Raw genomic sequence first — 17,867 nt, forward strand, 5'->3', positions numbered from 1 at the left:
CGTAGGGAGCTCCCCCGCGGATCGGACGTCGCGGCGTAGGGAGCTCCCCCGCGGATCGGACGTCGCGGCGTAGGGAGCTCCCCCGCGGATCGGACGTTGCGGCGTAGGGAGCTCCCCCGCGGATCGGACGTTGCGGCGTAGGGAGCTCCCCCGCGGATCGGACGTTGCGGCGTAGGGAGCTCCCCCGCGGATCGGACGTCGCGGCGTAGGGAGCTCCCCCGCGGATCGGACGTCGCGGCGTAGGGAGCTCCCCCGCGGATCGGACGTCGCGGCATAGGGAGCTCCCCCGCGGATCGGACGTTGCGGCGTAGGGAGCTCCCCCGCGGATCGGACGTCGCGGCGTAGGGAGCTCCCCCGCGGATCGGACGTCGCGGCGTAGGGAGCTCCCCCGCGGATCGGACGTCGCGGCATAGGGAGCTCCCCCGCGGATCAGATGTCGCGGCGTAGGGAGCTCCCCCGCGGATCGGACGTTGCAGCGTAGGGAGCTCCCACGCGGATTGGATGTCGCGGTGTAGGGAGCTCCCCCGCGGAATAACGAACACCCCCGGCGTAGGGAGCTCCCCCGCGGGATATCGGACGCCCCGGCGTAGGGAGCTCCCCTGCGGGATAATGAACACCCCCGGCGTAGGGAGCTCCCCCGCTGGCGGAGGGAAGTAGAGGAAATGTGTGAGAAGCCTCTGATGGAAGCTGCCCCTCACTGACACCACACAGGAGGAAAGCTGAGCGGTGATTGGAGGTAGCAGTATGTTGTGTCCGCTTCCCTCAGAGCCTTCTCACCCAGGTGTGCGGAAGGTGCGGTTGGACGAGCCCCGTTCTCTCCTCTCCGGTCCCCGGAGATAATTCGGGGTATATATCGCCGGAAGGACCCTCCACAGACCTCCCCGGAGCCCTTCCCGCTCCCGGCCTCCCCCCTACACAAGATGGCGGCGCCTTTCCTCAGCCCCAGAACCAGCAGCGTCTTCCTGGGCTAAGGTGGGCGGGTACCTTTTCTTCCTGACGTCCCTGCGGGCCAATCCCCGGGCGCGTTCGCTCCAGACTTCGTAAGCCGCCCGTCCAATGAGCAGAATGGGCGGGCCCTCGGATCTCCTCAGTGGAGCCCTGCGCCCTGGATAGCGGAACGAGCCTTCCTTGCGTGCGTCCGCCCGGCCAGGACCTCTCCTCCAATCAGAGGTCGCCCATGTGAAAGCAAGTCCTTGTTGTGGCCAATGAGAGATGCCGTTGCGCCGTCTCGGCCCCGCCCCCGGGCCTGATGTTATGCGGGAATCCCAGGCGCAGGGCGCAGAGCGCGGTCGTTTCCTGCCCTGATGCATGGTGGTCGGACGGAGGAATTGTTGGAAAATTGTGTCGGAGGTTGGTGTATAAATGTGTGTTACCCAGTGTGCCTTGTGTGTGAGGAGAGCCCGCCCGGGGGGACAGGCCCAGGCCTATCTCACCGCCCTCCCCCCCTCCGACACACACCGGAATACCGGGCCCAGGAGGGGGGAGAGGGACCGGGGAGGAGGGGAGTGGAGGAGGCCGGAGGTGACTTCCCTTCTACTGGGAGAAAGAGGGAGGAGGGGGCCATGTTACCTTCTCTACACAGGCCGGAGTATATATTATATATACTGCACTGTATACTCACCTCATATATATATATATTTATTCACCTCGTATATATACTCCGCTGTATACCGAGACTCCGATACATATACCTCTATTATATACTTACTGTATACTCACCTCCTATATATATATATACTCCACTGTATACCGAGACTTGTATACATTACTGTATACTCCTATATACCTCTATTATATACATTACTGTATACTGCATCCTATATACACTACGCTGTATACAGAGACTCCTATGTATACTCCGCTGTATACCAAGACTCGTATATATACCTCCATTATATACTTTACTATATACTCACCTCCTATATATACTGCATTGTATACCGAGACTCCTATATATATATACACACACACCTCCATCATATACATTACTGTATACTCCCCTCATGTATATATTTATTCACCGTCTATATGTACTCCACTGTATACAGAGACTCGTATACATTACTGTATACTCCAATATACCTCCATTATATACATTACTGTATACTGCATCCTATATACACTACGCTGTATACCGAGACTCCTATATACCTCCTATGTATACTCCGCTGTATACCAATATTCTTATATACCTCCAATTATATACATTACTGTATACTCCTCTCCTATATATAGTCCACTGTATACCAAGACTCATATATACTTCCATTATATACACTAAACTATACTCACTATATATATATATATATATATATATATATATACTGCGCTGTATACTGAGACTCTGATATATATATACCTCTATTATATACATTACTGTATACTCGCCTATATACTCCACTGTATACTGAAACTCCTATATACCTCCATTATATACATGACTGTATACTCACCTCCTATATATATATATATATATATATATATATACTCCACTGTATACCAAGACTCATATATACTTCCATTATATATATTACTGTATACTACTCTCCTATATATACTCCACTGTATACTGATACTCATATATACTGTACCGCCATTGTATACATTACTGTATACTCCTATATACCACCATTATGTACATTACTGTATACTCACCTCCTATATATACTCCACTATATACCAAGACTCATATACCTCCATTATATACATTACTGTATACTCACCTCCTATATATATATATATATATATATATACACACACTCCACTGTATATGAGATTCCTATATACCTCCATTGTATACATTACTGTATACTGCATCCTATATATACACTCCACTGTATACCGAGACTCGTATACCTCTGTTATATACATTACTGTATACTCACCTCCTATATATAGTCCACTATGTACCAAGACTCCTAAATACTTCCATTATATACACTACTGTATACAGAGTCTTCATATATATTATATATATATACTATGATGTATACCAAGACTGATGTATATCTCTATTATATACATTACTGTAAACACAGGCCTTTATATATATATATATATATATATATATATATATATATATATATATATATATATATATTCAAGTTACTGTATACTGAACCTCCTATATACCTCCATTATATACATTATTTTATACTATGTGTGTGCATATATATATATACACACACACTTCACTGTATACCAAGCTTCATTTACAGTATACCTACTATATATATATATATATATTTTACATTACTGTATAATGAGCCTTCATATATATTATATATACACTGAGCCTTCTATATACCTACATATATATTATATATACACTCCACTGTATAACTTCTGCTATATACCTCTATTATATACGTTACTGTATACTCACCGCCATTAAATACATTACTGTATACTGAGCGTTCATATATATTATATATACTTCACTCTACAATTTTATCACATTCACAATACTGTATATACCGAGCCTCATATATATTATATATACTTCACTGTATACACAGCCCTCTACTATATATATATTGCTACATACTGATCTCTATTATATACATATATCTATATACTGAGCCTCCTATCTACCCATATATATATATATATATATATATACACAGTCAGATCCATAAATATTGGGACATGGACACAATTCTAATATTTTTTGGCTCTATACACCACCACAATGGATTTGAAATGAAACAAACAAGATGTTCTTTACCTGCAGACTTTCAGCTTTAATTTGAGGGTATTTACATCCAAATCAGGAGAACGGTGTAGGAATTACAACAGTTTGTATATGTGCCTCTGACTTTTTAAGGGACCAAAAGCAATGGCACAATTGGCTGCTCAGCTGTTCCATGGCCAGGTGTGTGTTATTCTCTCATTATCCCATTTACAAGGAGCAGATAAAAGGTCCACAGTTCATTTCAAGTGTGCTATTTGCATTTGGAATATGTTGCTGTCAACTCTCAATATGAGATCCAAAGAGCTGTCACTATCAGTGAAGCAAGCCATCATTAGGCTGAAAAAACAAAACAAACCCATCAGAGAGATAGCAAAAACATTAGGTGTGGCCAAATCAACTATTTGGAACATCTTTAAAAAGAAAGAACGCACCGGTGAGCTCAGCAACACCAAAAGACCCGGAAGACCACGGAAAACAACTGTGGCGGATGACCGAAGAATTCTTTCCCTGGTGAAGAAAACACCCTTCACAACAGTTGGCCAGATCAAGATCACTCTCCAGGAGGTAGGTGTATGTGTGTCAGATCAGGAACGCTCTCCAGGAGGTAGGTGTATGTGTGTCAAAGTCAACAATCAAGAGAAGACTTCACCAGAGTGAATACAGAGGGTTCACCACAAGATGTAAACCATTGGTGAGCCTCAAAAACAGGAAGGCCAGATTAGAGTTTGCCAAACAACATCTAAAAAGCCTTCACAGTTCTGGAACATCCTATGGACAGATGAGACCAAGATCAACTTGTACCAGAGTGATGGGAAGAGAAGAGTATGGAGAAGGAAAGGAACTGCTCATGATCCAAAGCATACCACCTCATCAGTGAAGCATGGTGGTGGTTTCATGGCATGGGCATGTATGGCTGCCAATGGAACTGGTTCTCTTGTATTTATTGATGATGTGACTGCTGACAAAAGCAGCAGGATGAATTCTGAAGTGTTTTGGGGAATATTATCTGCTCATATTCAGCCAAATGCTTCAGAACTCATTGGACGGCGCTTCACAGTGCAGATGGACAATGACCCGAAGCATACTGCGAAAGCAACCAAAGAGTTTTTTAAGGGAAAGAAGTGGAATTTTATGCAATGGCCAAGTCAATCACCTGACCTGAATCCGATTGAGCATGCATTTCACTTGCTGAAGACAAAACTGAAGGGAAAATGCCCCAAGAACAAGCAGGAACTGAAGACAGTTGCAGTAGAGGCCTGGCAGAGCATCACCAGGGATGAAACCCAGCGTCTGGTGATGTCTATGCGTTCCACACTTCAGGCTGTAATTGACTGCAAAGGATTTGCAACCAAGTATTAAAAAGTGAAAGTTTGATTTATGATTGTTCATCTGTCCCATTACTTAAAAAGTGGGAGGCACATATACAAACTGTTGTAATTCCTACACCGTTCCCCTGATTTGGATGTAAATACCCTCAAATTAAAGCTGAAAGTCTGCAGTTAAAGCACATCTTGTTTGTTTCATTTCAAATCCATTGTGGTGGTGTATAGAGCCAAAAAGATTAGAATTGTGTCCATGTCCCAATATTTATGGACCTGACTGTATATATACTGTATGTATATATACACACGATATGGATAGATTAGGTTTAAAATATGGCACAGAGCAGTTTTAGCTTTCGGTTTTGACTGGACTTCTCCTTTAAAGGGGTTGTAAAGTCAGAAGGTTCATTCTATGCATTAAGATAAAAAGCCTTCTGTGTGCAGCACCCTTCATACTTACCTGGGCCCCATCTCTATCCAGCGGTGTCCACAAGTCCCTCAACCTTTCGGGACTCTCCTTCCTGATTGGCTGAGACACCGCAGCGGTGCCATGGGCTCCCACTGCTGTCAATCAAAATCAGTTAGCCAATCAGAAGAGATAGGGGGGTGGGGCCGAACGGTAGCCCTTTGTCTGAATGGACACAGGGAGCTGCAGCTCAGCTCGGGTGCCCTCATAGAAAGCTGCTTGCTGTGGGGGCACTCAAACAGGAGGGAGGAGCCAGGAGCAGCGAAGAGGGACCCGAGAAGAGGAGGATCCGGGCTGCTCTGTGCACATGTGTCACATCTTTGTTATTTAAAAAAAAAAAAAAAACCATGAGACTTTACAATCACTTTTACGGAGGGGTGGGAGGAAATGGAGAGGAAAAAAATGTAGCAGAATACATTTTGGCAAAAAATGAAGACATTTTTAATTTTTTTTTTCTGGATGTCTTTATAGCAGAAAGTAATAAAAATTGTTTTATTTTTAATTTTTTTTTTAAATGTTCTTTTTTTTAACGTATATCGCTGAAAACCCAGTGGTGATCAAATAACACCAAAAAATAAAGCTCTATTTGTGTGAAAAAAATGATATAAATCGTATTTGGGTACAGCGTTGCATGACCGCACAATTACTAGTTAAAGTAGCGCAGTGCTGAATAGCAAAAAAATGTCCTGGTCAGTGAAGGGGGTAAAACCTTCCGGAGCTCAAAAAAATAAGGCATTGATCCGTTCCAAAAAAACAGACAGTGACGGAAGGGGATGGAGATGGATTGGGAGCCAAGGAAGCAGTTTGCCTATTGAGAGGAGGAGGAGGGACTCGGGGGAACGTCTGTTAACCAATCCCTGATGTGAATAATGACCCCGGAAAGGATGACATCACTGCCGGGGTCACAGCTATCTTTCCTCACATTGTGTTCCTGAGGATTCAGCTTTTCATATAAGATCTGTGTTCAAAATAGCTGCATTGGAGGGCAGGGGAGACATAAGGGGTCTAATAGACCCCCAGTGTCTCCATAAAGTGTAGCTGTCACCTGACCGTTCAGTCACAAAAGGGGGCTTGTTCGCTCCCCTGTGATAGCAATAAAATTAAATAATTTATATAAAATATTTTGAAAAACATTTTAACCACTTAAGCCCCGGAGGATTTGGCTGCTAAACGACCAGGGGGTATTTTGCGATTCGGCACTGCGTGACTTTAACGGACAATTGCGCGGTCGTGCGACGCTGTACCTAAACGAATTTGGCGTCCTTTTTTTCCCACAAACAGAGCTTTCTTTTGGCGGTATTTGATCACCTGTGCGATTTTTTTTTTGATCACGCGCTATAAACAAAAAAAGAGCGTCAATTTTGCAAAAATAGCAATATTTTTCCCTTTTTCTTTATATGAAATTCCCCCCCAAAAAAATGTAAAAATCAAAATTTTTTAACATTTTCGGCCAATTTGTTTTATGCTACCTATGTTTGGTAAAAAAAATCGCAAAAAGCGTATTTTGATTGGTTTGCGCAAAAGTTATTGCGTTTACTGACTAAGGGAAAGATTTTTGTCATTTTTGTTGTTTTTTTTTTTAACGCGTAATGGCGGAAATCTGCGATTTATTTTTTTGCGGTACTGCGACATTGCGGCGGACAGATCGGACCCTTGACTGACATTTTTGACACTTTTGGGGTTACCAGTGACATTTCTACAGTAATCAGTGCTATATATATGCACTGTTACTGTAAAAATACACTGGTAGTGAAGGGGTTAACTTTATTTGAGAGGGAGGGGCTGTGTGTGTCCCTAGGGGCGTGATTCTTACTGTGATTGGCTGTGGCTTCAGCTGTATGCAGAGTGATCAACGGATCTACATAGTAGATCCATATGATCATCTCTCATACAGAGGGGAGAATGACAGGTGGCTTGTTTACACAAGCTGCCTGACTTTCTCCCTCTCCCCCGCCGATCGCAGAGTGGCCGGCGGACATCGGGTCCGCCGGTCACACGCGCGGGGGGGTCCGTGACCACGCGGGAGCGCGCCTCCGGCGGCGCGCGCTCGCTCCCTAGACCCTCACAAGCTAGTGACGTAGCCCTACGTCACTTTGCCTGTGAGGGGCTGACCGCCGACGTAGATTGGCGTGCGGCGGTCGGCAAGTGGTTAAAGCACCCGTATACACACCCCATATAAGAAGTGCAGCGTCTCCATAAAGAGTAGCTGTCACCTGGCCACGTTATCACAAAGGGGGCCTGTTAGCTACCTTGTAATAGCAAAAAAGTAAAAAAAATGATATAAAATAAATAATAATAATTGGAAAAACATTTTTTTAAAGCACCCCTGTACATGCACCAGATAAAAAGTGCAGCATCTCCATAAAGAGTATTTGTCCCCTCCCCGCAAAGGGGGCTTGTTCACTCCCTTGTGATCGCAAAAAAAAAAAAGTTAACAAATTAAAAATAATTAGAAAAACATTTTTAAAGCACCCATGTACACACCCTCGTGACAGCAATAAAGTTAAAAGAAAATTATATAGAATAAAAAGAATTTGAGAAACATTTTTAAAGCACCCCTGTGCACAACCCATATAATAGGCACATGTATGTAAGCATAGATTGCAACACACATGTGAGGCATCTCTGTGAACATGGGAGTGGGAGCAATAATTCTAGGCAGAGGCGTAACTAGAACCTTCAGGGCCCCGGGGCAAGAAACCATGAAGGGCCCCCCAGACCCCTGGCCGGGGCCCTTCTCTTCAAGTCGTGGGCTCTTCCCTCTGATCCTTTACTCTTGTTGCGGGGCCCTGTATTACGGTCCCGCAGCGGGACCCTTTCACAAGTTCTGCAGTGGGCCCCCTTCCTGCCATCTTGGGGCCTCCCCACGGTGGTGGAATGCCAGGGCCCGGTTGCAAGTGTGACTTTGCAATCCTGGAAGTTCACCCACTGGCGTCAGTAGTTTTTATTTTTTGGTATTTTAATTGTATTATTTTCTATCATTTTATTTTTTTTACAATGTCACTGACTAGGACTCTGTCCATTCAGAAAAGGAAGGAGCTGGTAAATTACATATTTACTGACCCCCTTCCTGGTTCTCTATTGTGACACATCCCCTGCAGCAGCCAGTAGGAGTGGGGAGGGAGTACAATGGGGGGCAGCACAGTAGGGTGGGGGGACCAGGGGAGCACACAGGGGCCCAGAGACAGCAGAACACAAGTGAACTGGATAGGAGGAGTGGCGGGGGCAGCATACAGAGGAACCAATCTCCTCCATTTTCCTCCTGCAGCTATAGGAGGAAAAAGGAGGACAGTGATTTCTCTACATGCTGCCCCCGCCGCCCCTCCTATCCAGGTGTACAGGGGAGCCGCACAGGTCCCTTGGAACATGGGGCCCGGTTGCAACTGCAACCCCTGCACCCCCTGTAGTTACGCCCCTGATTCTAGGGCCATATTTCAGGTTTGGTCTAAACTGAATACCTGAAAAGGCTTCTAAAGTGTCACCTATGGAGAATTCCGGTTACCGTAGTTTTTGTGATTCCACAGGCATGAACTACTTTAAAGCATGGCATGTTTGGTATCCATTTACATGATGCAACCCAACCTTTTATATTTTACCAAAAGTTGGGTATAATAATCGTGTTTTGCAAAAAAATTAATTTTAGTGTATTTTTGTTTCCTAAAAATATGCATTTTGATAAATAACTGCACAAATATCGTACGGCATAAATTGCAGCTATCACAATTTTATTCTCCGGGGTCTCTAACTTTAAAAAAAAATATTTACTTTTTGGGTTTACATGAATTTCTTTAAAAAACTGCAGAATTTTAAATGTGTGCAAAAAATTTTAAAATGAGGCAATTGGTTCTACTTTATTCTGTAGTGCGGGTATTACAGCGGGTAGAGCGGTCACAAATGGCGATGACTGGTGGGGCTTTCTGTCTTTAGTCCCTGGATTATTCTGTGATCACATTAAAGCCTGACAATGAACTTTCTCATTTGTTCTTTCTATCTGTTATATATGCAATTGAAAGTCTTTTTGTTATATCTGTTATTCTACTCCTTCAACCTGCCAGAAATCCAGTGAGCTTTGTAAGCTCAGTGCACTTTTTAGCGATATCCCAAACAATGTTATTAGGTCTGCCTGAGTTCTGCGACCCTCCGAACACCTAACCCTATTTAACCACTTGGTGACCGCGCACTGGCAATGTACTGCGGGCGCACAGATGCTGTAGGCAAAGCGACGTATCCGTACGTCGCTATCTACTTCCAGGTTTAACCACTTGCCGACCAGCCACCGCAGTTAAACGGCGGCAGATTCCCACAAATCGCCGTACCTGTATATGGTGGTCCACAGGAGCGACCCTGCGCACCCACTCGCCAGCGGAGAAGTTGATCCACTGGGCTGGCGGCCACGATTGCTCCCAGTGAAGAGAGAACAGCGGTCCGCTGTAAACACATCAGACAGTTGTTCTCTCTGGAATCAATGCAGAGCCCCTGAGTTTCTCATAATTTAGGAACACAGGTCTCTGTTTTGATTCCATTATATAATACAATTAAAAAAATTATAAAAAAAGTGTATTTTTTTTGTTTTTAATTATAAATTTTTACCCCCCCCCCCCCCAGTATACACCCCATATAAAAAGCATCTCACATAGGGCATACTTATGTATGTGTGTATATATATATATATATATACAGTATCTCACGAAAGTAATTACACCCCTCACATTTTTGTAAATATTTTATTCTATCTTTTCATGTGACAACACTGAAGAAATGAGACTTTGCTACAATGTAAAGTAGTGAGTGTACAGCTTGTATAACAGTGTAAATTTACTGTCCCCTCAAAATAACTCAACACACAGCCATTAATGTCTAAACCGCTGGCAACAAAAGTCAGTACACCCCTAAGTGACAATGTCCAAATTGGGCCCAAAGTGTCAATATTTTTGGCACTTTTCCACTGCAAGTACCGGCTCGGCCCTGCTTGGCCCGGTTTGGTTTTCCACTGCATGGTACGGTGTTGGAACAGTTTGGTATGGTTTGCTTTTCCACTAAAGTAGTACTAAATAAGTGGGTGGGATAACAATGATTCTCTGACCAATCAGTGGCAAGTAGTGACAAACAGTCAAGGCTGCATGCAAAGGATTGTGGGATATGGTACCGGAACGGCCCTCTTGGAACCACAACCAAGGTGGTACTGTTTATGGTACTGTTAAGAGAGCCGTACCGTTCGGTTCCATGTAGTGGAAAAGCGCCACCATACCGAACCGTTCCAACACCGTACCATGCAGTGGAAAAGCACAAAAGCGAGCCAAACTGTTCGGTTCCATGCAGTGGAAAAGCACCATTTGTGTGGCCACCATTATTTTCCAGCACTGCCTTAACCCTCTTGGGCATGGAGTTCACCAGAGCTTCACAGGTTGTCACTGGAGTCCTCTTCCACTCCTCCATGATGACATCACTGGGCTGGTGGATGTTAGAGACCTTGCGCTCCTCCACCTTTCATTTGAGGATGCCCCACAGATGCTCAATAGGGTTTAGGTCTGGAGACATGCTTGGCCAGTCCATCAACTTTACCCTCAGCTTCTTTAGTAAGGCAGTGGTCATCTTGGAGGTGTTTGGGGTCGTTATGTTGGAATACTGCCCTGCCCCCCAGTCTCTGAAGGGAGGGGATCATGCTCTGCTTCAGTATGTCACAGTACATGTTGGCATTCATGGTTCCCTCAATGAACTGTAGCTCCCCAGTGCCGGCAGCACTCATGCAGCCCCAGACCCTGACACTCCCACCACCATGCCTGACTGTAGGAAGACACACTTGTCTTTGTACTCCTCACCTGGTTGCCGCCACACACGCCTGACACCATCTGAACCAAATAAGTTTGTCTTGGTCTCATCAGAGCACAGGAGATGGTTCCAGTAATCCATGTCCTTAGTCTGCTTGTCTTCAGCAAACTGTTTGCGGGCTTTCTTGTGCATCATCTTTAGAAGAGGCTTCCTTCTGGGATGACAGCCATGCAGACCAATTTGATGCAGTGTGCGGCGTATGGTCTGAGCACTGACAGGCTGACCCCCCCACCCCTTCAACCTCTGCAACAATGCTGGCAGCACTCATACGTCTATTTCCCAAAGACAACCTCTGGATATGACGCTGAGCACGTGCACTCAACTTCTTTGGTGGACCATGGTGAGGCCTGTTCTGAGTGGAACCTGTCCTGTTAAACCGCTGTATGGTCTTGGCCACCGTGCTGCAGCTCAGTTTCAGGGTCTTAGCAATCTTCTTATAGCCTAGGCCATCTTTATGTAGAGCAACAATTCTTTTTTTCAGATTCTCAGAGAGTTCTTTGCCATGAGGTGCCATGTTGAACTTCCGGTGATCAGTATGAGAGAGTGAGAGCGATAACACCAAATTTAACACACCTGCTCCCCATTCACACCTGAGACCTTGTAACACTAACGAGTCACATGACACCGGGGAGGGAAAATGGCGAATTGAGCCCAATTTGGACATTGTCACTTAGGGGTGTACTCACTTTTGTTGCCAGCGGTTTAGACATTAATGGCTGTGTGTTGAGTTATTTATTTGAGCTGATCACCGCCATTACTAGTATAAAATAAATAAATAAAAATTCTAGTATATATCCCATAGTTTGTAGATGCTCTATCTTTTGGCAAAACCAATCAATATACACTGATTGGTATTTTTTTAATCAAAAACTTGTAGCAGAATACATATTGGCCCAATTTTATGAAGAAATTAGATTTTTTACATGTTTTTTTAATTGGATGTTTTATAGCAGAAAGTAAAAAAAAAATATATATATATTTTTTTTGTTAAATTGTTGGCTTTTTTTTGTTTATAGCGCAAAAAATAAAAACCACCAAGGTGATCAAATACCACCAAAAGAAAGCTCTGTTTGTGTGAAAAAAATGAGTACGCTTGGGTACAGCATCGCACGCCCATGTAATTGTCATTTTATGGTAACGCAGTGCCTTATAGCTATAAAAGGGCCTGAGCATGGAAGAGGGGTAAATCTTTGCGAGGTCAAACCTGCTCTGTAATGGTTTTGCACAGAAAAGCCACGATTCTCCTCTTCTCAGGTCCCCCACCTGTTGCTCCTGGCTCCTCCTCTTCTCCGAGTGCCCCTATAGCAAGCCCCTATGCTCCTGAGCCCCGACTCCCGCTGCCTCCTCACTGGCTGCAGGGCTGCTGTTAGAAATCATGGGGCCCCATACAGCCTTCCTAATGGGCCCCCTAACCCTGCCTACACCCCCATGAGGTGCAGCCAGGGCCGGCGCTACCACTAGGCGAACTAGGCAGCCACCTAGGGCGCACTGCCACCTAGGGCAGAGCCATGGCCAGTGCCACATTCCTCTCTTGTCATCTCCTCATCCCCAGTGGATGTCATCTCTAGCCACTTCCCCACTGCTCACTGAGCTGCTACTGCGGCACAGTGGCTCGTTATCGTCTGGCGATGTAGACCTACGTCACCAGACATTCCCCTCTCTCGTCGGCGTGCGTGCGGCGCCAGAAGCTCGCTCCCGCTGTATTCAGTCACAGCGGGAGTCGGGCCAGGGGAGGAGAGGCGGTGATCACCGCTGCTCTTTCCCGATCGTCTGGGAATCGAGTGTGGAGATCCGCCCGCTTGTGTAAACAGAGCGGGCGGATCTCCTAAGTGACAGGCAGGGACAGATTGCAGGGTTCAGCATAGCTCAACATGTGATCTGTCCCTGTGTCACTCAGTCACCTCCCCCCACTCACGTCAGTAAGCACCAGGCATACATTAACCCCTCCCTCTCCAATAAAGTTAACCCCTTCCCTGCCAGTGTCATTTTACAGTAACAGTGCATATTTATAGCACTGATTACTGCAGTAATGTCACTGGTACCCCCAAAAGTGTCAAAAATGTCAGTCAAGGGTCCGATCTGTCCGCCGCAATGTCGCAGTCCCGCAAAGAAAATCGCAGATCGCCGCCATTACTCGTTAAAAAAAAAAAACACCAAAAATGACAAAAATCTTTCCCTTTGTTAGTAAACGCAATAACTTGTGCGCAAACCAATCAAAATACGCTTATTGTGATTTTTTTTTTACCAAACATATGTAGCAGAAAACAAATTGGCCAAAAATTTAAAAAAAAAATAGATTTTTACATTTTTTGGGGGGGAATTTCATATAAAAAAATGTGAAAAATATTATTTTTTTTCAAAATTGTCGCTCTTTTTTTTTGTTTATAGCGCAAAAAGTAAAAAGCGCACAGGTGATCAAATACCACCAAAAAAAAAGCTCTGTTTGTGGGAAAAAAAGGACGTTAATTTCGTTTGGGTACAGCGTCGCACGACCGCGCAATTGTCAGTTAAAGTCGCACAGTGCCGAATCGCAAAAAGTGGCCTGGACGTAAGTCAGCAAAATCCTCCGGTGGTAAAGTGGCTAGAGAGGGGGGGCAGTGTGTACAGGAAGGGTTGTGTAGGGTTAAAGGGGGGCAGTGTGTATAGGAAGGTGGGTGTAGGGTTAAATTATGCATTATGTGCAGGAAGGGGGGCAATGTGTACAGTTTTTTATGGGGGGGGGGTGCAACTAGCTGGTCTTCCCTAGTGCGCAAAATAGTCTACCCTGGGTGCAGCAGAACAGCAGCACTGACTTTATCTGCCTGCACCCCAAAAATGAAAAAAAAAGTCTCTCCTCTGCTCCCAACTCCTTGGCCCCTCTGTTGATGTAATGGGGCCCAGGAAAATGTAATCTATGTCCTGGTAAGCAAGTAGAAGTGAGGGTGTGGTCTAGTAAAATCAATGTATTCATTTAGGCAGAAATGAACAATAAAGCTGCAGGGGCCCCCCTGTTTAGCTGATGAGGCCTGGGCCCAGTACAACAGGACCAGTTGTACTGCCTTATCAGAGGCCCTTACTGGCTGTGATTGACAGCAGCGGGAGCCAATGGCTCAGAATGCTGTATCTAAGCCACGGAGGAGGGAGTGAGCCTCGCTGGACTGAGGTTGGGCTCATGTAAGCATATGGGGGGGGGCAGCTGTGTGCAGAAAGCTTTTTTAACCTTACTGCATAGAATGCCTTCTGCCACGTTAAATGGAGAAATTGCTAGCAAGGGAATCATTGCTTGCAAGATATTAGATTTAGGGCTCTTTCACACACGTTCAGATCCGCCTGTCAGTTTTTGTGGCGGATCTGAACGGTCCCCCATGCATTTCTATGGGGCATCGGATGTCAGCAGAGACATGTCCGCTGACATTCGATCAAATCCGTCAAATCTGGACGGATGGAAACCCTATTGTCCGTCCAGCGGATCGGATCGGATGAGAACGGACCGAAGGTCCGTTCCCATCCGATTCCCCCATAGAGGTGCATGAGGAACTGACAGCTGTGTCTCCGTGCTGTGTGCGGCTGTCAGCCTCTGCTCAGCGGGGGATTGGCGGATCGATCCCCCGCTGAGATAAACGGAGTTGGACGGACTGTGTGAACGGGGCCTCGTTCACACGGGGAGTGCAAAAGCGTACCAGGTAAACGAGGCCCTCTATGGAATGCACAGGTGTTCTGCACCCCCATGCAGGCAGTCCCACTGCTGTCAATTGGAATGCAGCGGCTGCACGAACACAGCTGCTGCTCCCAACATCCAAGCGGGTGCAGGTAATGCACCCTGGGGCCATGCACACGCACAGTTGTCACAATGGGATCAGCAGCTATACCCGTGCAGCTGCTGCATTCCAATTGACAGCAGTGGGACTACATGCATGTGTATCACCATACAGGTAATCACGGCCCTCACACATGGAATGCATTCATATTCCCTCTGTGAGCAAGATCTTAGGGTGGTGAAACAGTTGCAGCAAACCGCCATGGCACTGTCTCTGTCCTGTCACTTCCTGTCCCCTGAACATACTGACACCAGGACAGGAAGTGAGAGTAAATCCATGGATATGCAGAGAACAATAAAAATCCAACAGATTCTAACTATTTCCTACTCTTTTCAATCAAAAAGTAAATAAAATGAAAGGAGTTTCTATTGTACGATTTCTGATAATGAATACAATGATATTAGAGTGTGTAATGCCAATATTTAAAGAAATAACCCGGACTTCTCTGTCTTCCAGGTAATAAACATGTTGCTGGCTCAGATAAACCGTGACTCGCAAGGAATGGCGGAGTTCACCGGAGGAGGCGGGGAGGGCCAGCATGTCACCCTGTGTCTCACCGAGGCCGTGACAGGTACAGTGACCTCATCTTCCTTCATCAGTGTCCCCAGAAATACATCTACTTCCTACAGAGATGAGAAACTCCTGAAAGCCGGCCTTGTTTGCCTGGATTGAAACCCCCATCATTAGTGTCAGTGGGAGGAATAGTGCCCCATCATTGGTGTCAGTAGGAGGAATAGTGTCCCATCATTGGTGTCAATGGGAGGAATAGTGCCCCATCATTGGTGTCAGTGGGAGGAATAGTACCCCATCATTGGTGTCAGTGGGAGGAATAGTGTCCCATCATTGGTGCCAGTGGGAGGAATAGTGCCCCATCATTGGTGTCAGTGGGAGGAATAGTGCCCCATCATTGGTGTCAGTGGGAGGAATAGTGCCCCATCATTGGTGTCAGTGGGAGGAATAGTGCCCCATCATTGGTGTCAGTGGGAGGAATAGTGCCCCATCACTGGTGTCAGTGGGAGGAATAGTGTTCCATCACTGGTGTCAGTGGGAGGAATAGTGCCCCATCATTGGTGTCAGTGGGAGGAATAGTGCCCCATCATTGGTGTCAGTTGGAGGAATAGCGCCCCATCATTGGTGTCAGTGGGAGGAAAAGTGCTGCATCATTGGTGTCAGTGGGGGAAATAGTGTGCCATTGTCTGTGTCAGTAAGAGGACTAGTGTGGCATTTTTTGCTGATAGTGGGGGGGGGGGGGGGGTAAATGCCCCAAGGGCCCGATAAAAGCAAGCAAAGGGCCACAGTTTGGAGGCCCCTGGTCTATAGTATGTTGATGAGGAGGGAGAGAGAGGAATAGTGCCCCATCATTGGTGTCAGTGGGAGGAATAGTGCCCCATCATTGGTGCCAGTGGGAGGAATAGTGCCCCATCATTGGTGTCAGTGGGAGGAATAGTGTCCCATCATTGGTGCCAGTGGGAGGAATAGTGCCCCATCATTGGTGTCAGTGGGAGGAATAGTGCCCCATCATTGGTGTCAGTGGGAGGAATAGTGCCCCATCATTGGTGTCAGTGGGAAGAATAGTGCCCCATCATTGCTGTAATTGGGAGGAATAGTGTCCCATCATTGGTATCAGTGGGAGGAATAGTGCCCCATCATTGGTGTCAGTGGGAGCAATAGTGTCCCATCACTGGTGTCAGTGGGAGGAATAGTGTCCCATCACTGGTGTCAGTGGGAGGAATAGTGCCCCATCATTGGTGTCAGTGGGAGGAATAGTGTCCCATCACTGGTGTCAGTGGTAGGAATAGTGTCCCATCACTGGTGTCAGTGGGAGGAATAGTGCCCCATCATTGGTGTCAGTGGGAGAAATAGTGCCCCATCATTGGTGTCAGTGGGAGGAATAGTGCCCCATCATTGGTGTCAGTGGGAGGAATAGTGTCCCATCATTGGTGTCAGTGGGGGGAATAGTGCCCCATCATTGGTGTCAGTGGGAGGAATAGTGCCCCATCATTGGTGTCAGTGGGAGGAATAGTGTCCCATCATTGGTGTCAGTTGGAGGAATAGTGCCCCATCATTGGTGTCAGTGGGAGGAATAGTGCCCCATCATTGGTGTCAGTGGGAGGAATAGTGCCCCATCATTGCTGTCAGTGGGAGGAATAGTGTCCCATCATTGGTGTCAGTGGGAGGAATAGTGTCCCATCATTGGTATCAGTGGGAGGAATAGTGCCCCATCATTGGTGTCAGTGGGAGGAATAGTGTCCCATCACTGGTGTCAGTGGGAGGAATAGTGTTCCATCACTGGTGTCAGTGGGAGGAATAGTGTTCCATCACTGGTGTCAGTGGGAGGAATAGTGTTCCATCACTGGTGTCAGTGGGAGGAATAGTGCCCCATCACTGGTGTCAGTGGGAGGAATAGTGCCCCATCATTGGTGTCAGTGGGAGGAATAGTGCCCCATCATTGGTGTCAGTGGGAGGAATAGTGCCCCATCATTGGTGTCAGTGGGAGGAATAGCGCCCCATCATTGGTGTCAGTTGGAAGAATAGCGCCCCATCATTGGTGTCAGTGGGAGGAAAAGTGCTGCATCATTGGTGTCAGTGGGGGAAATAGTGTGCCATTGTCTGTGTCAGTAAGAGGACTAGTGTGGCATTTTTTGCTGATAGTAGGGCGGGGTAAATGCCCCAAGGGCCCGATTAAAAGCAAGCAAAGGGCCACAGTTTGGAGGCCCCTGGTCTATAGTATGTTGATGAGGAGGGAGAGAGAGGAATCG

General features: G+C 46.2%; 1 protein-coding gene across 3 annotated transcripts in view; it reads left to right on the top strand.

Annotated features, from left to right (window-relative positions):
- The first annotated feature begins 1,201 nt into the window (after window positions 1-1,201).
- The window catches only part of ZNF143 (zinc finger protein 143), a 61,355-nt gene continuing 44,689 nt past the window's right edge, over window positions 1,202-17,867 (top strand). For all 3 annotated transcript variants that reach the window (XM_082270748.1, XM_082270750.1, XM_082270749.1), the window contains exons 1-2: window positions 1,202-1,350; window positions 15,565-15,679. In XM_082270748.1, coding sequence (XP_082126874.1) covers window positions 1,309-1,350; window positions 15,565-15,679 — 157 coding nt within the window. In that variant the 5' untranslated portion in view covers window positions 1,202-1,308. The remainder of the gene's footprint in view (window positions 1,351-15,564; window positions 15,680-17,867) is intronic.

Source organism: Pelophylax lessonae (assembly GCF_965119305.1).
Source record: "Pelophylax lessonae genome assembly, chromosome: 10".
Classification (NCBI taxonomy): domain Eukaryota; kingdom Metazoa; phylum Chordata; class Amphibia; order Anura; family Ranidae; genus Pelophylax; species Pelophylax lessonae.